The sequence below is a fragment of the Ursus arctos genome, unplaced genomic scaffold (genome assembly GCF_023065955.2).
Source record: "Ursus arctos isolate Adak ecotype North America unplaced genomic scaffold, UrsArc2.0 scaffold_14, whole genome shotgun sequence".
NCBI lineage: Eukaryota > Metazoa > Chordata > Mammalia > Carnivora > Ursidae > Ursus > Ursus arctos.
The window spans coordinates 23,413,466-23,438,722 of record NW_026622808.1 but is presented as its reverse complement, the minus strand read 5'-3'; the positions used below and the strand labels follow the sequence as shown (position 1 = coordinate 23,438,722).

The 25,257-nt window shown below is 39.8% G+C and overlaps 1 protein-coding gene and 1 pseudogene across 1 annotated transcript in view; one reads left to right on the top strand and one right to left on the bottom strand.

Annotated features, from left to right (window-relative positions):
• Positions 1 to 1,456: 1,456 nt before the first annotated feature.
• LOC113249277 (olfactory receptor 7A17-like) overlaps positions 1,457 to 25,257 on the top strand; it is a 41,439-nt gene continuing 17,638 nt past the window's right edge. The window contains exon 1 of the mRNA XM_057311575.1: positions 1,457 to 1,953. Within this exon, the coding sequence (XP_057167558.1) occupies positions 1,457 to 1,953 (497 nt within the window). The remainder of the gene's footprint in view (positions 1,954 to 25,257) is intronic.
• Positions 12,244 to 13,276, bottom strand: LOC125280932 (olfactory receptor-like protein OLF4; annotated as a pseudogene).

The following is a 25,257-nucleotide window of genomic DNA, read 5'->3' as shown; positions in this document are numbered from 1 at the left end:
TTTACATACAGGTCAGAAAGTGGCCATTCCAAAATGGCACTCCAAGATGAGTTGCTCCTGGGAAGCTAAGAATAGGAGTTACTGGGTACTATTTCCACATTTGGAAAGGTATTTGATGTGTATGCATTCATATCCTAAACAGTGTGTTGGGGTGAGCTGGGAGGAGGAGAGAAGGACATAGAAGTAACACCCATCAGGAGGATATGGTGTGCTGGTGTGTGTATGTGACTCTGTGTGTGTGTGTGTGTGTGTGTGTGTGTGTGTGTGTGTGTGTGTGTGCAGGCACCTTGATGAGTGAGAGTGGTCCTCAGAGCAGAGATACACAGGCTCTGCTGCTTCAAGGTGACCCTTTTAATACACATGCCAAACTGGATCAACAGATGTTACTAAGGAGGGGTGTTTAATTAACAGGACACTATTGCAACCAGATTCATAAAGAGCAAGAGGTATATAGTGTGGATGAGGAAGTCCTTGTGTCTTGAACTTTAAGCAGCTATGAGGCCACATGATTCTATGAAATTCACTGCCACCACCTCTCATCACTGTCCCTCTTGTCCATTCCCTTCAACACACTGATTCCCTTCTGACCCTTGATTTTCTGATAGAAGCACTTCCTCAAGGCCTTTGCACTGGCCATTCCCTCTGCCAGGAAGACCTCCCATCATCCACCCTCTCTTCCATAAGGTCTCTGTTCAAATGTCACCTTCTTAGCCAGTCTTGACTGAACACCCAACATAACACCCATCCACTTTCTCCCTTTTTTTAATTAATATTTTTATTATGTTAGTCACCATACAGTACATCCCTAGTTTTGGATGTAAAGTCCCATGATTCATTACTTGTGTATAACACCCAGTGCACCATGCAATACATGCCCTCCTTACTACCCATCACCAGCCTATCCCATTTCCCCACACCCCCCCAAAGCCCTCAGTTTGTTTCCCAGAGTCCATAGTCTCTCATGGTTCATCCCCCCTTCTTTTTACCCCCCCTTTTTTCTTCCCTTTCTTCTACTGATCTTCTACTCTCTCCCTTAACCTGCTTCTGTGTTCTTCATAGTACTTGTCCCTGTTCCAGGATTATTTACTCTTTATATCTGCTTCTATCCTGCCAGAATCACAGAATTGCAGGGACTTCTGCTTTTCAGCACCCTCTACTTTATGACTAGGAAATGCTGCAAACATTGTCAACACTATATACTCCTCAAATGTATGAAATAATTTCTTATTCAAACTGTACAATACCTGATCTATGGGGAACATCTGATGCTGGGATGGAAATTTCTAATCAGGGAGGAAACGAGTATACCCTCAAGGGGCCCAGACCCATTCACAAAATACTGAAATTAGTTCTGACTGGAAAATATTCATTGTAACATTTCCACAATGTGAGCAATGCCCATTTGTCTCAAAATTATTCTTGTTCTGTTCCCCTGTGCTAGTAGTCACCTCCACTAATGGACCCAGGAAATGATACAGGAATTTCAGAGTTTCTGCTTATGAGATTTTCAGAGAAACCAGAACTGCAGCCCCTCATATTTGGGCTTTTCCTCTCCATGTACCTGATTACTGTGTTTGGAAACCTGCTCCTCATCCTGGTTGTCAGCTCTGACTCCCACCTCCACACCCCCATGTACTTCTTCCTCGCCAATCTGTCCTTTGCAGACATCTGTTTCACCTCCACCACCATCCCCAAGATGCTGTGGAACATCCAGACTCAGAGCAAAGTCATAACCTATGATGGCTGCATCAGCCAGATGTATTTTTTCACACTCTTTGCAGGATTAGACCTCTTTCTCTTGACTCTGATGGCTTATGACCGCTTTGTGGCCATCTGTCACCCCCTGCACTACATGGTCATCATGAACCCCCGGCTTTGTGGACTGCTGGCTCTGGTATGCTGGATCCTGAGTGTCTTGCATTCCTTGTTACACACTTCCATGGTGTTGCGGCTGTCCTTCTGTACAGAGGTGGAAATCCCCCACTTTTTCTGTGAACTCAATCAAATGATAGAACTTGCTTGTTCTGACACCTTTCTCAATAATATGGTGATATATTTTGCAGCTATGTTGCTGGCTGGTGGTCCCTTTCTTGGGATCCTTTACTCTTACTGTAAGATCGTTTCCTCCGTACTTGGGATCTCATCAGCTCAGGGCAAGTATAAATCATTTTCCACCTGTGCATCTCACCTCTCTGTTGTCTCCTTATTTTATTGTACAAGCCTAGGAGTATACCTTAGCTCTGCTGTTACCCAGAGCTCCCACGCAAGTGCAGTGGCCTCAGTGATGTACACGGTGGTCACCCCCATGCTGAACCCCTTCATCTACAGCCTGAGGAACAGAGACATAAAGGAGGCTCTGGTGAGATTCTCTGGGATGGCAGCTCTGAAAGGGACAATCATCCTGGAGCTGAAGAAGTGCCCAAGATTGCAGCGCCCAATGCCTGAACCAAATGTTGAGATACTTTGATCTGATTTTTAAGTAGAACATACGTCTTCTATTTTTTTTTCCTGGAATTTTTTTTTGACCACTCTACTTATGTAACTCCATTTATTAAGCTTTGTGATATCTCTGGTATCCAAGAGATTTTCCTTTTGTCATTTTCCTACTTTCTCAATGTTATTCCTAACTGTGGATGTGAAATTTCTGGAGATTCTCAATTATTTCAAATGACTACATGGATCTGTTAAGAATAATTTCTTCTTAAATAAAATATGTCATAGTGAATATTTTTTTCTTTTGTTAGACTGAATACTACTATGGAAAATATACTCTTGGCCACCTCAGCTATTTATGTAAGTTTATAACAGAAAAATCTGAGACCATGTGCTTCACTCTTGTGTACAGCATTCCTTTGTATCTCACTACCTTCACTGCTCTTCCTGAGAATGCAGACTTTGACGTACTGGTGGTTTTAGCTCATCATGCAGATTTTTCTACACATTAGGATCCTGTTGTTATACAGCTTGTGTCCACCATGTCTCCCACTGGCAAAAAAAATGATAATAAAATACATGCCTCCAAGTAGAATCTACACAGAAAGACACATACAGAAAAAAGTAGATTGACATAATATGGCCTAGAGTCAAACCTGACTTTAAGGATGATGAAGCAAAATATTAAAGCATACAGTTATTGCGATGCAAAATATTTCTTTTTCAGACACTTCACCTAGTCATTGAATTATGGAATATCAGGGTCCATTTTTAAGGTGTATTCATTATGATGAAAGACCAGTGGCATGTTTGGGGTTTTATTAAACTATTTTGTGGTTTCTGGTTGAAAATTTCCAGTGTGAAATACAAACATGATTCTTTCCATTTCTCTAAACAAAATATCTCCCACTATTTGAAATTTTGCCATGTAACCTCTAAAAGGGCAGTGAACAAACAGCATCAGTATCATCCATTATCTATGATCCTCATAACCACAGGTGACTCACCAGCAAGCTTGGGTTCCTGTCCAGGTGTGATTCAGCATCACAAGTTTTGTGCACACTTGCATGTCCTTTTCTATGTTGCCTCAAAGGGTCCTCAATGGAGTCATTTTTAATACAATTATATGAAATAAGCTTGAAGAACAGAATAATCATGAACGTTACTTTCAAGTATCAGAACTTTGCTGCATACAAAGCATAAAATAAAATGGCATAATATAATTTCTTTATTATTGAAGGGAATCAAAGGGTGGGGAGTTGTTCTGATCTCTGCAGGGCTCCTCATGAGTCCTTAGTCAGGTGCGAATCTGTACCTTGTGTTTCTAAGGCTCATCGTGAGGTGTGTGGCTTTCGTGCTCTTCCTTCTTAAACAACATATGACATTTCACTCCTTTTATATATATATAGGTATTCTTCTATTTTTTAAATGACTTTATCAAGTGTGAATTGTCTTAATTTCATTCACTATTTTAACATCCACATGTGAACCTTTGCTTCTTCACAGTTGGAAGAGAGCTCCCACCACGATAGGTGGGACTCAGCTACCTGTGCTCCAGATCGACCTTGAGTCGTGCATTACTAGAATTTTAAATTTTAATTAATATATTGGAGCATTATTACATGCAATAAACTGTACATATTTAATGTGTACAACTTTAGGAATTAAAAGAATCATTGAAAAATCACCAGTACATAAGCAATGATTCCATTTCCATAGAAATCAAGAAGGTGCACAATAAGTTCTAAAACTGCTTTGTTATACAATTGTTAGGGTATGTGTTTAAATGTATATGTATATAAACATATTTCTTTCAAACAAACACACTCACGTGCACATATAGACATGCAGAAGTCTCATGACACTCATTATAAATCATTATATCTACCTATTGTGTTGAAAGAAAGCTTAAGAGAAACTTGGAGGCTAAATAAATGAAAAGAATGAAATTTTGTATTCAGATGATATTTCGGGAATGTAGAAATAAAGACAAAAAATTTTAGAGTAGAACAGGTGGCTGTAATTTTAACAGTGAATCACTTTTCCTATTTTAATTCCCAGCGTCCTCAAAGACACAATCACATTGACATTTATGCAAGGAGCATGTCTCGATACCAGCTAGTAAGGTTGAATATCTCCAAACTGACTTTAGATTTTTCTTCTACTTAAGGTAGGGTTTCAACTCAAAATGCCCTTACCCAAGGAAGATAAGTGAATGAACTGAGAGGCTTAAATTCAGTTTCTTCAAAGGAAATTTTATTGAAGAAATGTCTTTGTCCAGTTTTCTATTGCTGCTATCACCAACACCACACTGAGGGGTTAAAAGAAACAAATTTACACTTTTCCAGTAGTAGAGGTCAAAGCTAAAAATGAGTCTCATTGGGCTAAAATCAAGACGTCTCTGCAGGACACAGAGAGCATAAATTCCCACCTAGTTACCTGATTCTGGGTCGCCATAATTTTTCCACAAAAATGCAAGTCCTACTCTACTTGGTATCAGAATAGGATCCTCATTAGAGTCACTTTTTTACAATAATATTTTTTATTATGTTATGTTAGTCACCATACAGTACATCCCTGGTTTTTGATGTAAAGTTCGATGATTCATTAGTTGTGTATAACACCCAGTGCACCATGCAATACGTGCCCTCCTCACTACCCATCACCAGCCTATCCCATTCCCCCACCCTCCCCGAAGCCCTCAGTTTGTTTCTCAGAGTCCATAGTCTCTCATGCTTCATTCCCCCTTATGGTTACCCCCCCTTTCTGTATCCCTTTCTTCTCCTACTGATCTTCCTACTTCTTATGTTCCATAGATGAGAGAAACCATATGATAATTGTCTTCTCTGCTTGACTTATTTCACTTAGCATTATTTCCTCCAGTGCCGTCCATGTTGCAGCAAATGTTGAGAACTCGTTCTTTCTGATAGCTGAGTAATTATCCATTGTATATATGGACCACATCTTCTTAATCCAGTCATCTGTTGAAGGGCATCTCGGCTCCTTCCACAATTTAGCTATTGTGGACAATGTTGCTATGAACATTGGGGTGCACATGGCCCTTCTCTTCACTACATTAGCTTTAGCCATCAGGGAAATTCAAATCAAAACCACACTAAGATACCACGTTACATCAGTTAGAATGGCAAAAATTGACAAGGCAAGAAACAACAATTGTTGGAGAGGATGTGGAGAAAGGGGATCCCTCCTACATTGTTGGTGGGAATGCAAGTTGGTACAGCCACTCTGGAAAACAGTGTGGAGGTCCCTTAAAAAGTTAAAAATAGAGCTACCCTATGATCCAGCCATTGCACTACTGGGTATTTACCCCAAAGATACAGATGTAGAGTCACTTTTTAACAGTTTTCCAAAATAAACTGGAAATAATAGCTGGTCGTGAATGTTGCTACATAGCAAATCATCTTGACAACAAATGGCTTGCTTTAATGTCTTTAGTATCAAAAGGAATTGTATGGTGATGACTTGTTCTAATCTCTGTTGATCTCCTCAAGAGTCTTGAGTTAACACTGTTTCAGCTGGGGGAGCTCAGCTGATCTCACCAGGTTATTCTAATATAATATAATATAATTCTAATATAATATTCTAATATTCTAATATAATATAATATAATATAATGTAATATATTCTAATATAATACAATAAATATAATAGCTAGCCATAGGCTAGCTAGCTATGGCTGGTCTAGGATGGCCTTGACTTGGACAACTGGGCTATACTCCACATTTCCTCACTTCCTCTGGCAGCCCACCTGGCTTAATTCACTTTTTGGAGGCAAAGTTCCAAGGGAGCAGAGAAATGCACCAAGACTCTAAGTTCCACTGTCACTCCCATCATATTTTTCTGGCCACAGCAAATAAAAAATCCTAATCCAGCCCAGATCAAAAGTGGAGGAATAGTCTTCACTACCTGCTGGAAGGTGCTACACACACTGTCAAAGACATGGCAACAGAGGAAGATGGCGATGTGGGACCATCTCTGCAAACAGTCTACCACTGGTGTAAATTTAAGTTTGAAATTTTTCATGTCCTTGTCCTCCTTCAGCAGTGGAATGAGCTCAGAGAAGACAGTGAGACTAGATTATGTGTCCACTGGGCAGTTATGGAAATTTGACCCCAGATGGTCAGGCTTTCCTCCAAAGGTAAATATTTCCTCCAACCCCTTGCCTGTAGATCACCACTTCTAGTCTAAGAAAAGATCAAAGAAATAAAAGTTTTTCTTTCCAGATGCCTCAGAGAGACCAGGAACCTCCTATCTAACTCAAGATTGATGGAACTAAGAACTGTTGCATCACTGATGCTATCTTCTTGGCATCCTTATGTAGGTACTGTTTTCCTATTGATTGACCTTCCCATTGACATATTCAAAATAGTTTTCATCCTGGTACTGTGTTTTATTGTTTTATGGGGAGGGTTCCACTGAAAGGAGGTGACATTTGAAATACAAATAATGGTGAAAGAACTGCTCAGTGGTGGTTTGAAAAATCTTGTTCTGGGGATCTGGATTCAAAGACGAGCCTCAGGGGAGATCAGAATCCATTTTGAGCAAAGACACATTAAAAGCCAGGGTGAAAGCTAACTTACAAACAACAGTTTCAAGGCCTTGAAGTAGACAGGAGTTTCTGTTGTGACTGGGGAAAGTGTAGAGACAGATCCAAGAATATCCTCCTGGGAGATGATCAAGAATGGAGATAGTCAGTGGTGTAACTCATTAAGATTCAAAAGAGTGGATACCTATTTTTAGAGCCGATCATGACCTGTCTCTCTCTCTCTCTCTCTCTCTCTCTCTCTCTCACACACACACACACACACACACACACACACACACACACACAAAAACCAAACCAAACCAAAACAAACCAAAACAAACAAACAAAAAAATACTGTATGACAATGATAGCAATTCATATAATGGTTAGATGTTGGTGAAGCTCCCAAACTTGTGCCATCATTATCACTGTGACCAAAAAAGTTCTGAAAGCCACGTGGTGATCTGCAAAGAATAATCAATTGCTACTGTTTAAACCCTGCTAAACAATAGCAGCATCATATCCACAAGAAATCGGAATTGTGCGTGAGACTTTTGATTAAAAAAATCTTTTGGCTTATAGACATGAGCCCACACTTTTACAAGATGGCACTTGACCTCACATGTCACAGGACACTAAAGCAAAGCTAATTGAATTGGGATATTAAATTTTGTCATGTCCATTATAGTCACCAGAACTTTATCCAGCAAACTACCATCTCTTTCATCATTTGAAGCTTTTTTAAAGAAACAATGTGTTCTCCAATTAAGAAGTGGTAATTGGGGGGATATGAACAATTTATATAGTGAAACAAATGATAAATTTTATAAAAATGAAATATTTAATATCCTAGAAAAAATATTAATGCTCATGATGCGTATTTTGATTGAATAAATCTTATTTTTAAAAATGAAATGCATATATAAGACAGAGATATAGGAATTTTCTTTATCCATTTTATTGAAATGTAATTGACATATAAAATTGTGGTTGGTGACTTCATATACATATACATTGTGAAATTATCACAATATGTTAGTGGATACATCCATCACTTCACATGGTTACCATTTCCTTTTGTTTTAAGAACATTTACGATGTACTCTGTTAACGATATTCAAGTTTACAACATAATATAGTTAATCATAATGATCATGGTGTACATTATGTTCCCTGAACCGAAGGTTTGTAGGCTTTAGCCAGCATCTTCTCATTTCCCCAAACCCCAACCATCAGCAAATATCTGTTACTGTGAGTTCGGTTTCCTGTATTTCACATATAAGTGAGATCATACACTATTTGTCTTTCTCTGTCTGATTATTTCACTTAGCCTAATGCCTTTGGGATCAATCCATGTTTTTTAAAAAAAAGAGGATGCCTTCTTTTATTTATTGAATTCCATTGTATTAATATGCCTTCATTATTAATTCGTCTGTTGATGGATACTGGGCTGTTTTCATAAGTTGGCTATTGTTAATAATGCTGCAATGAATATAAAGGTACATATATCTGAGATATTCACATATATGTGGGAAATAAAAGACCTTAAGTAAATAACCTTACTTTATGAATCAAAGAGCTAGAAAAAGAAGAACAAACTAGATCCAAAGCCGAAGGAAAAGAAATAACAAATATCAGAGCGTACAGAAATGATATATAGACGAGAAAAGCAATCAGAAAGATTAACAAAGCTAGGAGCCAACGTTTTGAACAGCTAAGCAAAGTTGACAAACCTTTAGTTAGACCAAAGAAAAGGGGTGAGGAAGAAGATGCGAATAAATAAAGCAGCAGCAGGTGCCTGGGTGGCTCAGTTAAGAGTCTGACTCTTGGTTCTCATTCAGGTGATGATCGCAGTGTCATGAGATCAAGCCCTGCTTCCAGCTCCATGTCAGCATGGAGTTGGCCTCTCTCTCCTTCTCTTCCTCCTCTCTCTCCTTTATGAATAAATAAATAAATAATCTTTAAAAAAATTCTTAATTTTTTTAAATTGTCAGCAAAAGATGATATCTTATGACCAATACCGTAGAAATAAAAGAATCATAGGAGACCACTATATACAATTTACTCTGAACAAATTGGACAACCAAGAATACATAAATACATCCCTAGAAACATATAACCCACCAAGAATAAATCAGGTAGAAATAGGAAATATGAACAAACCAATAATGAGTAAGGTGATTAAATCAGTAATCATAAATCTCCCAGCAAAGAAAATACAGGATCAGAGAGCTTTGCAGGTGAATTCTACTAATCATTTAAAGAAGAATTAATGAAAATCATTTTCAAACTCTTCCAGAAACTTAGAGAGGAGAGCACATTCTCAACCTCATTTTACAAGACCAGCATTACCTGATACCAAAGCCAGAAAAGTCTGTACAAAAAAAAAAAAAAAAAGGAACTATGAACCAATATCCCTGATGAACATAGACACAACATTTTTAAAAAATATTAGAAAACTGAATTAAACAGCACATTGAAGGGATTATATGCTATGATCAACTGGTACTTATCCCTGGGATACAAAGATGATTCAACACAAGCAAATCAATAAATATAACACACCCCATTAATAGAATGCAATATAACAATCATATTATCACCTCAACACATGCAGAAAAGGTTTTGACAAAAACAACATCCTTTAATGAGTTTTAAAAAAATCTTCAACAAACTGGGTATAGGAAGAACATACCTCAACACAAAAGAAGACCATATATGACAAACCCACAATAACATCATACTCAATGGTTAATGGTTAGAAAACTTTTACTTTGAGATCAGTAACAAGACAAGGGTGTTCACTCTCACCACTCCTGTCGAGCATAATATTGTAGGTCCTAGCTAGAGCAATCAGCCTAGATAAAGAAATAAAAGGCATCCAAATGAGAAAGGAAGGAAGGAAGGAAGGAAGGAAGGAAGGAAGGAAGGAAGGAAGGAAGAAAGAAAGAAAGAAAGAAAGAAAGAAAGAAAGAAAGAAAGAAAGAAAGAAAGGCGGAGGGAGAAAGAAAAAAAGAAAAAGAAAGTAAGAAAGCAAGAAAGCAAGAAAGCAAGAAAGCAAGAAAGAAAGAGAGAAAGAAAGAAAGAGAGAAAGAAAGAAAGATAGAGGCGCCTGGGTGGCTCAGTTGGTTAAGTGACTGCCTTTGGCTTGGGTCATGATCCTGGAGACCCCGAGTCCTGCATCAGGCTACCTGCTCAGCACGGCGTCTGCTTCTCCCTCTGACCCTCCCCTGTCTCATGCTTTCTCTCTCTCATTCTCTCTCAAATTAAAAAAAGAAAGAAAGAAAGAAAGAAAGATACAATTGTCTTTATTTACAGATGATATGAGCTAAATATAAAAATCCTGCAGACTCAACCCTTAGTAACACACCCACCATGATGAGCCCCAAGGTATATGTAGAATTGTTGCATCACTGTGTTGTACTGTACGATATTGCTCTGTCTGTTGATTTTATGTCCTGCACCAATAAAACTTTATGGAATTGAAAATGACACTCGTGGTAGACCTTTTGCAGAGATGGTCCCCATTCCCCACTTATCTCTGTATCCGGGTACTTTGCAATGTGACTGAAGCTCCTCCCATTGAGAGGTAGAATGGGTCTCTCCACCTTTGAATGTGGACTGGATGTAGCATTTTCTTTGCCTTGGCTAACAGTGTATGCTGAAAATGACTGTGCTTCAAGGGGCCTTGGTGTGTTTCTGTTGCTCTCTTGTAACCCTGCCTCTGCCACATAAACAAATCCAAGCCAGCCTGTTACAGGAGGAGAAAAAATGTGAAGCAGAGTCCAGTTGCTCTAATGATGGCCAAAGTAGACCAGCGTACCACCAGCAAGAACCCCAAATGTGAGAACACAGAGAGGATTAGCAGAGCACTTCCAGCAGACCCACAGTTGACAGCAGGATCATGAGGAGACCAGCAATAACCAGAATTCCCCAACATAGACACCGTTGTGATTTAAAAAAAAAAAAAGCATTTATCATATATTGTTTCCTTTTAGCATGGCTTGTTTTACAGCAATAGCTGACTGATAAAATAATCAATGTAAACAGAACTGAGACTAACATACTGCTTCTTATTTTTGACATTTGTTCTGATATTTGATAGGAGTATGCATAATGACCTGGTTATTCACATTTATTTCAGATAACTGTACTAAAAAGTGATTACCATTGAGATTCTGTTCCAGGTAACTTGTAGAGGTTGGAAAGACCTCTATGCTTTTGCAGGAGTGTCTTGTGGGACGCTCAGTCACAAGTATTCACTCCCAGAGCGTTACTGAGCAGGAATTCCCACTCTTGACTGAGTCATCCTTTGATCATAGGATCGAAAAGGGTTTAGAGCATAATAAAGAAATGAATGACAGAGTGAATACATTTATTGTTCCTTCACTCACAATATAACATTTATGACAACATTTAAAAGGAGAGATATTAAGTTTAGGATAATAGAAGAGGTAATATTTGTAGGCAGCACTGGAAATTTTCAAATAGAAACAGTAAATCATCCAATTAAATAATATAAACTCTGCCATCAACTTCTTCAGTCCAATGAATAAAACCCTCTAAACATGGACACCAAAGGTCCTACACTTGAGTAGATGAGTAGATGTTCATCATCAAAGACACATTTTCTGCAATAAAATATGCTGTGATAGAAAATTTTACTTCATCGTATTTCCCGTCTTCTCTGATACTGAGCCCACATTAAGTCAATTCATTTATGCAATTCGTCTTTCTGAAGATTACACTGGAAGGGTGATTTGCATAAGCAATTTCTGCCTTACTCTTCCGGGCCGGGGATACTGTGGCTGCTGAGCTGATAAGAGAACAGATCCTCTTGAGGATCATGAAGCCCCATGACCAGCTACACAACAAACTCGTAGGCTGAAGTCTCTATTATCAGGAAGAGCATTTAAGGTAGTAACACAGAAAGGAATGGCAGACACAGAGTGAAAAAGTGTGATCTCAGAATTTCCTCTACCATAATATTATAAAAATGGCCTCAGTTGCCAAGTGTGGCTTATTTCATAAAACTAGGACAGTTCATCACCCTATGAGGCAAATATGAATCTCAAAATTGTTTCTGATTCAAGGCTGGAACTTTGGAAATTAAGAAAAAAAAACAGGAAAAATTGGTGGCTATCAGAAGGAACAGAAAGTTTAATAAAACAGATGAACTTTAGAAAAATTGAAACTCCAGGAGATACAAAGAGGAATTAAGTTCTTCTTTCATGATCTGATTAAAGCATCACAATTTCTGGCTGTTAAGCATTAAGGCTGCAATCACAGGTACTTCTTAAAAAATGGCCCTTTAATGACTTCCCCCTGAAAAATACATTTAAAGCCCCCTTTATGTCTTTGTTCCTCAGGCTGTAGATGAATGGGTTCAGCATGGGGGTGACCACTGTGTACATCGCTGAGGCCACTGCACTTGCATGGGAGCTCTGGGTAACAGCAGAGCTCAGGTATACACCTAGGCTTGAACAATAAAATAAGGAGACAACCAAGAGATGAGATACACAGGTGGAAAATGCTTTGTACTTCCCCTCAGTGGATGAGATATGAAGTATGGAGGAAACTATCTTAGAGTAAGAGCAAAGAATCCCAACAAGAGGACCACCACCAAGCAGGATAGCTGCAAAATACATCACCACATTATTCAGAAAGGTATTAGAACATGCAAGTTGGATCATCTGATTGAGTTCACAAAAAAAAGTGGGGGATTTCTAAGACTGTACAAAAGGACAGCCGCAACACCATTAAGGTTTGTAACAAGGAATGCAGGACACTTATGGTCCAGGTCAACAGAACCAGGAGTCCACAGAGCTGGGGATTCATGATGACCATGTAGTGCAGGGGGTGACAGATGGCCACAAAACGGTCATAGGCCATCACAGTCAGGAGGTAGTTATCCAAACCTAGAAAAAGTATGAAAAAGTACCTCTGCATGATGCAGCTTTCATAAGTTATGACTCTTCTTTGTATTTGTATATTCACCAGCATCTTGGGGATGGTGGTGGAGGTGAAACAGATGTCAACAAAGGACAAGTTGGCCAAGAAGAAGTACATGGGGGTGTGGAGGCGGGAGTCAGAGCTGACAGCCAGGATGATGAGCTGATTTCCAAGGATGGTGACCAGGTACATGGACAGGAACAGCCCAAGGAGGAAGGGCTGCAATTCTGGTTCCTCTGAAAGTCCCAGAAGAAGAAATTCAGAAATTTGCGTATCATTCTCTAGTTCCATGTCATTGATGTGACTACCAAAATAAGAGAGAAAGAGCAAGACACAATCATGCATTACTAACCTGGCAGGTGCATTATTGTTTATATTCTGCACTCAGGAAATTAATGTTTATATTTGTGCATGGAACATGACAAAAACACTAAAAATTAGGAATGGAAGGAAACTGTCTCAACATAAAGCCATTTATGAAAACCCATAGTAAACATGATACTTGATGGGGATACAATGAACATTTTTCCTCTTTGATGAGGAGCAAGGCAAGGATGCTCAGTTTCACAATTTAAACTCAACATAATACTGAAAGTTCTACCCAGAGCATATAATAAGATTTGTAAATCTTATTTACAAAGAAATAAAAGGCATCCAAACTGGAAAGGAAGAAATAAATTTGTGTGCAGACGGTATGACCTTATATGTAGAAAATCCTAAAAATGCCACAAAAACACTAATAGAAATAATAAATTAATTCAGCCAAGTAACTGGATATAAAGCCAACCCTCAAAAAAATCAGTTTCATGTCTACATATGAACAGTGAACATCCGAAAAGGAAATAAAATAACTGCATTTATGTGACATCCAAAAGATTAAGACAATCACCTCACACCAGTCAGACTGGCTAGTACAAAAGACAAGAAATAACACGTGTGGGTGAAGATGTGGAGAAGAGGGAACACTAGTGCACTGTTGGTGGGAATGCAACCTGGTTCAGCTACTGTGGAAAACAGTGTGGAGGTTCCTAAAGAAATTAAAAGTCGAACCACCTCATGGGGGGGTCAAGTAATGCTGCTTCCCAAAGAAGACAGAAACCCTAATTTGAAAATATATGTGCACCAATGTTTATTGCAGCATTGTTTACAATAGCCAAGATATGGAAGCAACCAAGTGTCCAGTGATAGGTGAATGGATAAAGAAGATTGGTATGTGTATATATACAATGGAGTATTGCTCAGCGATAAAAAAGAATGAGATATTGCCTTTAGAAACAACATGGATGGATCCAGAGGTGTATTAAGTGAAATAAATCAAAGACAAATGCCATATGATCTCACTTATATGTGTAATCTAAAAAACAGAGCAAATGAACAACCAGACAGATACAAAGAACAAACTGGTACTTACCAGAGGCTAGATGTTGGGGGAGTTGATGAAGTGCACTAAGAGGCACAAATGGGATCTTGCCATTTGCAACAACATGGATCAATCTAGAAGGTATGATCTTAAGTATTGTAGGATCTTTCGATTTGGACCGTGCTTGGTCTCTAGAGACGCCTCCCCTATCTGACAGCCTAAAATATCTGGACATTGCTTAATGTCCCCGGGAGGACAAAATTGCCCCCAGTGAAGAACCAGCATTTTAACTCAATCTCGAAATACTTTTGTATAAATGATACAATAGCAATTTAATGAGAAAAAATATGAAAAATCTTCAAAAGTGCAAAAGAATCAGCCACACCCTGAAATACTATGCAACCGCTGAAGTAATGAATTAGCATTCTACTGGTTGATGCAGACAAGACCGTAAGGTGCTACTGAGCGAGACAAGCTATTAAAAAGAAGACTGTACCAGAGTTAAAGGCTATTTACAATGAGCATAACTTTCTGTGCAAGAATTGGTATAAAAGTGTATGAATATTTTTGTGTGCATAATATAGAAACGTAAGTTTTACAAGAAACTAAGAGCTTTCGGAACAAAGGATAGCAGTAGGAGTGAGCCTAGGTTAGGCATGGAGCTATCTCAAACAAGAGTCTGAAACACAATGACAATCTAAAATTAACTTTCTAGACAGGCATAAAATAGTGTTAATACAATGACATCAACGTGGATCACTAATTCAAGATTAAAGTGCTAAAGACTTGGAAACAGGGGGCTGGCTGGCTCAACGGTAGAACATGCGGCTCTAGATTTTGAGGTTGTGAGTTCGAGTCCCATGTAGGGGTAGAGATTACTTTAAAAAAAATAAAAACTTAGAAATAAAAGAATATAGCCAAAAGTACTTTAAAAAGTGGGTAGGAAGCATTATCTAAAGTTATAATTTCATATTATATAAAGATATATTAATTCATATTTGTTTAGGAAGAAAAGGTGAATGTTAGTCAAATAATAAAGAAGAATATCTTCCAAAAGACGGCTACAGGTGACGTGACATTCAGAAATAGATCTAATCACAGAAGTCCAAAAGGTAGAATAGGGAATAACAGAAATGTGAACACAGGTTAGAAATATGTATAAAAGGTGATTTATTACTTCAAATGATACAGAAGAACTTTCTACACTTAAACATGCAATAGAGGGGAGGAACATATGACCGAATGATAGGTTTGAGCACACAAAATGTATTCACTTTCTTACTACCCTCTAATACATCTACGCATACAAAAAGGAACTAAAGGTCGAACAGCAAAGTTGGTGGAAAAACTCCAATTCTTATGTTTGAAAAACTGCAATCCAAATCAGGTATATAAAGACATGAAACCCACCAAAGAAAAGCACAGAAATGGCACTGACAATTTTCAATAGAGAAAGCAAACGCCTAAGAAACCCACAAGTGTACTCATCCTGGCCATTGAGGAAATAATTGCAACGTAAACCTTTTTGGTATATCCCCTTTCACCTATTATTTAAAAAAAAAATATTGGAATGCCCAGCATAAAAAAGGACACTGTGAAATGTATGTCTCATGATCCATTGATCTGGATCTTTCTCATCAATATGAGAACACACTCAAATTGTCCCTGGCTTAAAAAGAATAAAAGGAATGCTGTCCCTTGACTGCATATCCCTCGTAGCTAATACCCTACATCTCTATTCTCCCTAATCACAAAGCTTCTTGGACTGGTGTTCAACTTTAACAAGACCACTTTCTACTACCCATCGCCACTCTTCCATCATCACTAGTTAATCCTCAACGATCTCCCCTGCATGGCTGATTTCAATGTTTACTTTTATTTTAGGACCATACGTAAATCCATTCATTAGTTAGTCAAGCAAGCCAACAACCACAGTGATGTCCTGGTGCTGGGCAGGGCTGGACTGGCTCTCAGGTAGCATCAGGTAAATGTTCTCACCCTTCTATTCTTTCTGGCCCTTTCCTGCAGTACCTGCAGGGTTTTCAGACTCACCTGCATGGGGGTCTCTGTGTGGAAGTCCGAGTTCCTCCTTCGATGGCTTATGATGGACACTAAAGCTCTATTCTCAAATGATGCAGCAGGAGTCTCCTAACCAGACCTAGGACTCCAGAAGAAATACCCATGTCCCACTCAGCCCAAGTTTACACCTGCTGATGGACAACAGCAGAAGAGATATTTATAGCTCACTAGCTGCTTCTTAGGTATATTTCCCTCCTGTTTCTCCAACCCCTGTGCACATCATCCCTCATGGGACATTGGTCTGCCCAGATAGGAATTTCTTTCCTAGTTTCCTGTTCCCAAGAGACCAGCTTATGAGTCAGGTTAATGTGCTTATTACTCTTCCCTGAACTCACCTGCCTCCCACAGACCTAAACTCTTAGCAGCTTACCCCAGCCCTGAGTTCAACATTTCTCCAGATCTAAGAGCGAAGGGGCTTTCTTTACTAGGCTTCTTGGGTCTTGAAAATATTGACTCATGGTGGGACACAGCACTGATGATTGCTAATTTTCCCTTCAAGAGGGGAGGAACTGTATTCCTTTGACATCAAACCATGAGGACTACAGTTCTGGCTTCCCTGAAACTTTTGCCAAAACAGTTAAGAGTTCAGTGCTCTAAGAAAAATTAAGAGCTGTTGTTTCTTCCAAAATGATAAAATATTTTGGTAATTAAAAAATATATTTTCAGGTGTAGAGCTTCAGGTTCACCAGGTGAAAAGAGTTCTGGAGATGGATGGTGGTGTCAACTCATGACAATGGGAATGTATTTCATCCCGCTGAGCTGTGCACTTAAAAATCGTTAAGGGGCACCTGAGTGGCTCAGTCAGTTGAGCCTAAGACTCTTGATCTCAGCTCAGGTCTTGATCTCAGGGTGGTGAGTTCAAGTCCCTTGTTGGGCTTTGCACTGGTCATGGAGCCCATTTAAAAATAAAATGAAATAAGAGGTGGATGAAAGAGGTCAATGGGATTGAGGAGTGTACTTGTGTGATGACCACAGGGTAACGTAGGCAAGTGTCGAATCTCTAAATTGTACATCTGAAACTAATATTTCACTATATGTTAACTAACTGGAATTTAAATAAAAACTTTTTAAAAAAAGGACTATGCTGGGGCGTCTGGGTGGTTGAGTCCTTAAGCGTCTACTTTCAGCTTGGGTCATGACCCCAGGGTCATAGGATGGAGCCCGGCTTAGGCTCCCTGCTTAGTGGAGAGTCTGCTTCGCCCTCTGCCTCTCTCTCCCTGCTTATACTTTCTCTCTCTCTCTCTCTCTGTCAAATAAATAAATAAAATCTTTTTTAAAAATGAGTATATTTATCTTCATGAATACTGAGAAATTTATAGAATTGTTGAATCATTCTATTGTAACCCTGAAATGAATAAAACACTTTTGATTTCTGAGGCAATCATTTCAAGGACAACCATATTGAATAAACACACTGTCAGGTGTGTGACACAATTACCAGAGAAGCACTGAGGCGGCCCCAGCCATGTAGCACCTCTTCAGAAAGCCCTGCGTCACCCCAATACTGACACATGAGTGATCCTGCTTTTCTTTTTCATGCCAGAATTTCACTCTTAAGTTTTAAACTTGTCAATAAAGAGTGAACCAGCAAACCACTAGCCACTCTGCCCATGGACCCCAATAAGGGCAGGGCCCCAGTTGTAGGCCGTCTCTCTCTTGCTTGGAGTCTCTGCCCCCCTAGACATTTCTGGCTCTGCCCGTGAGGACCTGTGAGTAATAAACTGGTTTTGTTAGAGTCTCTGATGGTGCTGCTGAGGCCTGTCTTGCAGTCACAGTAAGAACCCAAGGGCTGGTGCAGCCACAGCAGAGGCTCTGGTCAGGGAAGCATCTGTGGGAATGTCCACAAGCACAGGGGTGAAGGGGGTGCCCAGGCTTTCCTAGCCTGAAGATCCCTGTTGGGAGCCTGAGATGTAAACAGAATAAGTTTAGAGTCTACATTCTCAGGAAGAGGAGTGAAAGGTAGTGATGTAAAAGAAAATCAACATCAGAAAGCCTCTGTTCATGTTTAAAATGTGTTAACAAACTTCTGTTTATCAAAACACTGTGAAATTGGCTTGAGCCTAAATTGTTGTCAAGACAGGTAAACCATGAGAGACTATGGACTCTGAGAAACAAACTGAGGGCTTCAGAGGGGAGGGGGGTGGCGGAATGGGATAAGCTGGTGATGGGTAGTAAGGAGGGCACGTATTGCATGGTGCACTGGGTGTTATACAGAACTAATGAATCATGGAACTTTACATCAAAAACCAGGGAGGTACTGTACGGTGACTAACATAATATAAAAAATATTATTATTAAAAAAAAAAAAGATTTGTTAAAAAGTAAAATTATGTAAAAATTTGGGCCCGAACTTTAAGATAGAACAAGTGGCCTTAATGATTCGATATTTCTACCTTCGTGCCTGCACGGTCAGTACGGCACATGGTATGGGAGATTTTCTGTACAGCTTTTGGGGTTGAACAACTCCAAAGTGACTTCAGATTTCAACACCAAATATCTTTATTCAAGAGAATATAAATGAATAAGATCCAACGCTGAATTTAATTTGCCTTGAGCAAAGTGCTATTGGATAAATGTCTCATTCAGATTTTTATTGTGGTTGTAACATATGACCAGGCTGCTGCTTTAAAACAAATCAATTTATTTTCTGATAGTTCTGGAAGTCAGAAGACAGAAATAGGTCTTCCTGGGCTAAAATCACTGTCTGCAGGGAAGAGTTCATTCTGGAGGTCTGGGGAGAATAGGTTTTTTTGCCTATTCTGGCTTTAGAGCCACCTGTACTCCCTGCCTCATGTGCCCTCCCTTTATCTTCAAAGCCAGCAACAGGGCATCTCGAGATCTCTCTTGACTCCAAGTTTTCTGCCTCCCCCTTCCACAGCTGGAGGACCCTTGTGGTTTACTGAGCCCATCTGGATAATCAGAATAACTTTTTTCCTAGAGTCAGCTGACTAGCAATGTTAATACCATTTATAACTTACTTCTCCCTTGCCATGACACAAGACATATCCACAGATTCTGTAGATTAAGATGTGGAAATATTATGTCAATGCTATTCTGTCTACTAAAGTCTTTCTCAGAGGTGTTTTTGATGTCAGCTCAGGGGCCCTCACTTTGAAGAATCACACACAGAATTTATTTCAGACTCTAAGGAGAGTACTTAGACTTTTCTCTCCAAACCACACTTGAAGAGGATCACATGGCTTATTTATTTATTTTTTAAAAGATTTTATCTATTTATTTGTCAGAGAGAGAGAGCACAAGCAGGGGGATTGCCAGGTAGAGGGAGAGGGAGAAGCAGGCTCTCTGCTGAGCAAGCAGCCCAATGTGGGACTGGATCCCAGGACCCTGAGATCATGACCTGAGCTGAAGGCAGAAACGTGACTGACTGAGCCACCCAGGCGCCCCACATGGATTATTTATTAACATCACCCCAAAGCTATAAATGATAAAGTAAACAATCAACAAAATAAATTCAATATAATCTCAAGGTTAAGGAGATGTGCAAGGAGGTTAGACCTCTGGAAGGCAGGCAAGTTCATGAGAATGAGGAATACAAAACTGGATTCACCTGACTTCTACTCTGGTCTCCCAGGAACAGAGACTCAGCAGGAAAAGTTTCCTTTCTGTCCGGACCAGTGGCCCACGGGGAATGAAGTGCTCTGTGGTGGGAGTAACAATGGAAACAGCACCTAGTGAGCAGACACGGGGAGCTGTAATATCTCCTCTGCTTCAGAACTTCAGCATGTGAATCCTTGGACTGGCCGGGACATGGTTGTAAATATTTTTGTGTTCCTAAGTCTGCTGGGGGACCCATGCTTCACTGCTTCCTGCTGCCCTGTCTGGGAACAGAGCTCCAGTCTCCATCATCAACCACCAAGGGAGGAATTGGGACCTCCACACGGAGACTTTCATCTTAGAGACCCACCAGGTGAGTCTGAGAGCTCAGCAAGAATTTCAGGAAAGGATCAGAGAGAATGGAAACTGGGAACTTTTACCTGAGGTCACCTGAGACGAAGTAGATGCATTTATAATTAATTTCTGTGATGTGTTCAAAAGTGAAGTGTCCTTCGGACTCAGCAATACAGGCATCATTATTGATGATACATGGTGGGAATGGAAGACCAGTTGGATAAGACGGGGGAAGGAACTGGAGGACCTAAAGTGGTTCCAGTGAAATTAGAACATATCCAAGGAGTTTGCAGCCAAGGGGAGAAGGAAAACAGAGTACTGGGCTGAGAGGCATGTGTGGTGAACTTTTTAAGATGTGGTGGTTTTCGACATATTCTGTATTTATAGAAAACCCCAGACCCATGCAGGTAGCTGTTCCCTTGCAACAGCAGTTCCTGAGACATACAGTTCTCAGCACCTTCTCTCAAGGAGTTTTCACATAAAAAATTGTGTTTTATATGCAAAAAGGGGAATGCTAACTAGCTTTACTTTATAGTACCTCATTACCAAGAGGTGTGTATACAATGGAGGCATTTGTGAAAAGAAGAGAAAACTCAGCCAAATCTGTTCACTCGTGGAAATAACTCATTTACTCACAGGCAGGAACTGTGCTGTAAGCTTCTTACATGTAGTGATGACCCCAGTCTGCCACCCCAGGAGGATGGGTGCTGCTTTCCCCACAATCTGCCTAAGGATAGTCACATTTGGAATGGATTGCTTGTCTCTCCATCTTAAGTTCACACATCTTATATGTGGTAGATCTGAGGTTCAAAACCTCGTTTTCTGATTCCAAAAGTTTAGCACTTAAAATCATTTGGAAAAGTCTTTTATTATTTCATCTTTAAAAATCCCCTTGGGGTGACTGCAGGGCTCCGTGTGTTAAGCATCTGCATTCAGCCCAGATTGTGATCCCAGGGTCCTGGGGTCCAGCCCCATGTCAGGCTACCTGCTCATTTGGGAGCCTGTTTCTCCCTCTCCCTCTCCCCACCCCCACACTGGTGTTCTCTGGAGCTCACACTATCTCTGTCTCTCTCTCTCTCTCACTCGCTCACTGTCTCTCTCTCAAATAAATAAATAAAATCATTTAAAAATTTTTAAAGAACAAAAATCCCCATATATTGCCATAGATTGTGTATTTTCTGTTTTAAATTACAGGTTTATTCCCTTTGCACATTTTCCTAGAGGGATATTCAATCAGAAAAAATGTCTTGACAGCATAAAAATAGCACTTCATTCTTGTTTGTTGTCTGCTTTCTTAATTATTCTGCACATCAGGAGATGTTCACTGGGGCTGGAATGCTGCCAGAACCAAGGAAGCTCTCTGCTCATCACAATCTCTCAGGCACTGCCTGAGCTTATGAGATCTCTTTTGCCTCTTGTGCCCATTTCCTTCCTCTCTGTGTTTTGGAACTGTGTGTGTGTGTGTGTGTGTGTGTGTGTGTGTGTGTGTGTGTGTGTGTTTCTTTAAATATAGGACACAAGGTGATTGTATTAAAATGGAGCCCATGTTTCCATGTCCATGGGAAGCTTACTAACTAGAATTTAAATATTAGTTCCACAGTCCTCAGGGTGAAGATAATCTGATGTTGACAGCTTGCCTTGCACAATTTCTTTCAACAATATTGTCGGGCTAGAAAAGCGCAGTGTAATGCAGTGCCTGGAGACCATAGTGTGTGTGTGTGTGTGTGTGTGTGTGTGTGTGTGTGTGTGTGTTGTGGGGCATGAGCAGTCCTCAGGGCAATGGTATGCAAGTTCATATGCTCCAGTATGTGACCCTTAAATGCCAGAATGTTAACCAAACATGGAAATAAGGAAGGGATCCATCTCTATTCACAGAATACCTTGGAACACAATTAATAAGATGCAAAGAACACCACATGAAGGAAGGACTCCTTGTGTCTTCAAGTCCCATCAGTAGCAGGAAAGCCACCTCGGTCCTCAACGTTCTCTGCCACCACCTCTCATCTCTCTTCCTCTTGCTCATTCCCTCACCACACTGACTGCATGTTGAGATCTGCAGATCTGCAGTAAGTGCCTTCTGCAGGGCCTTTGCTCTGCTTTCCCTACAGGGCACACACCTCCCCCAGATATCCTCCTGCCTCCTGCTCAGTCTTTCTGGAACCTCTGTTAAAATGTCACCTTCTTGGCAGGTCTTCCTGAACTTCTATTAAAACTTAGCTTATAAAACTTATTAAAACTCCCAATCCATTCGTTTTTATACAGACTTTTTTCATTCCTGTCTCCTCTCACCATCTGACACAGTATATGATTTTTATGTTTTATATATATTCTTTCTCTGTCATTGGATTGCATGTACTTACTTTTCTTCATGTTTTTACTTATCTACTTATTTTTATTTTTTATCTTATTTTTGCTTTTATTTTTTTTCGTTTTTTAAATTATATTCACTTAGCCAGCATATAGTACATCTTTAGTTTTCAATGTAGTGTTCAACAATTCATTAGTTGCATATAAAACCCAGTGCTCCTCACAACAGGTGCCCTCGTTATTACCCATCACCCCGTCACCACATCCCCGCACACCCTCACTTCTGTAACCCTCAGTTTGTTTCCCAGAGTCCAGAGTCTTTCATGGTTTGTCTCCCCTCTGATTCATCTCATTCCGTTTTCCCTCCCTTCCCCTGAGGTCATCTGCTCTATTTCTTATGTTCCACATAAGAGTGAAACCCTATGATAATTGTCCTTATCTGCTTGACTTATTTCACTTAGGATAATCCCCTCCAGTCCCATCCAGGTAGATGCAAATGGTGGGTATTCATCCTTTCTGATGGCTGAGTAATATTCCATTCTATATATGGACCACATCTTCTTTATCCATTCGTCTGTTGAAGGGCAACTCAGCTCCTTCCACCGTATGGCTATTATGGACATTGCTGCTATGAACATTGGGGTTCATGTGTCCCTTATTTCACTACATCTGTATCTTTGGGGTAAATACCTGGTAGTGCAATCAATGTGTCATGTGGTAGCTCTATTTTTAACATCTTGAGGAACCTCCATACCGTTTTCCAGAGTGGCTGTACCAACTGGCATTCCCACAACAGTGTAAGAGGGTTCCCCTTTCTCCACAACCTCACCAACATTTGTTGTTCCCTGTCTTGTCAAGTTTAGCCATTCTAACTGGTGTAAGATGGTGGCTCATTGTGGTTTTGATTTGTATTTCCATAATGGCTAGTGACGTTGAACATTTTTTCATGTCCCTGTTAGGCATTTGTATGTCTTCTTTGAAGAAGTGTCTCTTCATGTCTTCTGCCCATTTCTCAACTGGATTATTTGATTTGTGGGTGGTGAGTTTGAGAAGATCTTTGTAGATCTTGGATACCAGTCTCTTATCTGTACTGTCATTTGCAAATATCTTCTCCCATTCCATGGGTTGCCTTAGTTTTGTTGACTGTTTCCTTGCGGTGCAGAAGCATTTTATCTTCATGAAGTCCCAAAAGTTCATTTTTGCATTTGTTTCCCTTGCCTTAGAGACATGTCTTGAATGAAGTTGCTGAGGCCTATGTCGATGAGGTTACTACCTATGTTCTCCTCTAGGATTTTGATGGATTCCTGTCTCACACTAAGGCCTTTTATCCATTTTGAGTTTATCTTTGTGTTTGGTGTAAGAGAATGGTCCAGTTTCATTCTCCTGCATGTGGCTGTCCAATTTTCCCAGCACCATTTATTGAAGAGACTGTCTTTTTTCCATTGGATGTTTTTTCCTGTGTTGTTGAAGATTAGTTGACCATAGAGTTGAGGGTCCATATCTCAGATCTCTATTCTGTTCCATTGATCTATGTGTCTGTTTTTGTGCCAATACCATATTGTCTTGATGACTGTGGCTTTGTAATAGAGCTTGAAGTCAGGCATTGTGATGCCCCCCAGTTTTGGTTTTCTTTTTCAACACTCCCCTGGCAATTTGGGGTCTATTCTGGTTCCATACAAATGTTAGGATTATTTGTTCCAGCTCTGTGAAAAATGTAATTTGTATTTGGATAGGGATGGCATTGAATGTGTAGATTGCTCTGGGCAGCATAGACGTTTTAACAATGTTTTTTCATCCAATCCATGAGCCTGGAATATTATTCCGTCTCTTTGTGTCTTCCTCCATTTCTCTCATAAGTGTGGTTTCTAGAGTAAAGATCCTTTACCTCTTTGGTTAGGTTTATTCCTAGGTATCTTATAGTTTTGGGAGCTTTTGTAAATAAAATCAATTCCTGAATTTCTTTCTCTTTCTTCAGTTACATTGTTAGCACATAGAAAAGCAACTGATTTCTCTGTGTTGATTTCCTATCCTTCCATGTTGCTGATTGTTGTATGAGTTCTAATAACTTGGGGTGGAATCTTTTGAGTTTTCCACATAAAGTATCATGTCATCTACTAAAGAGAGAGAGTTGGACCACTTCTTTGCCAATTTGAATGCCTTTTAATTATTTTTGTTGTCTGAGTGCTGAGGCTAGGACTTCTAGTACTATGTTGAACTGTAATGGTGAGACTGGGCATCCTTCTGGTGTTCCTAATCTTAAGTGAAAAGCTCCCATTTTTTCCCCCATTGAGAATGATATTTGCTTTGGGCTTTTCAGAGATGGCTTTTATGATATTGTAGTATGTTCCCTCTATCCCTGTACTTTGAGGAGTTTTATTTTTTTTAAAGAATTTATTTATTTATTTGACAGAGAAAGAGACAGCCAGCAAAAGAGCGAACACAAGCAGGGGGAGTGGGAGACGAAGAAGCAGGCTCCCAGATGAGGAGCCTGATGCGGGGCTCGATACCAGGATGCTGGGATCATGCTCTGAGCTGAAGGCAGACTCTTAACGAACGAGCCATCCAGGTACCCCCTTTGAAGAATTTAATCAGGAAAAGATGCTGTCAAATGCTTTCTCTGCATCGACCGAGAGGATCATATGGTTCTTGTCTTTTCTTTTATTGATGTGCT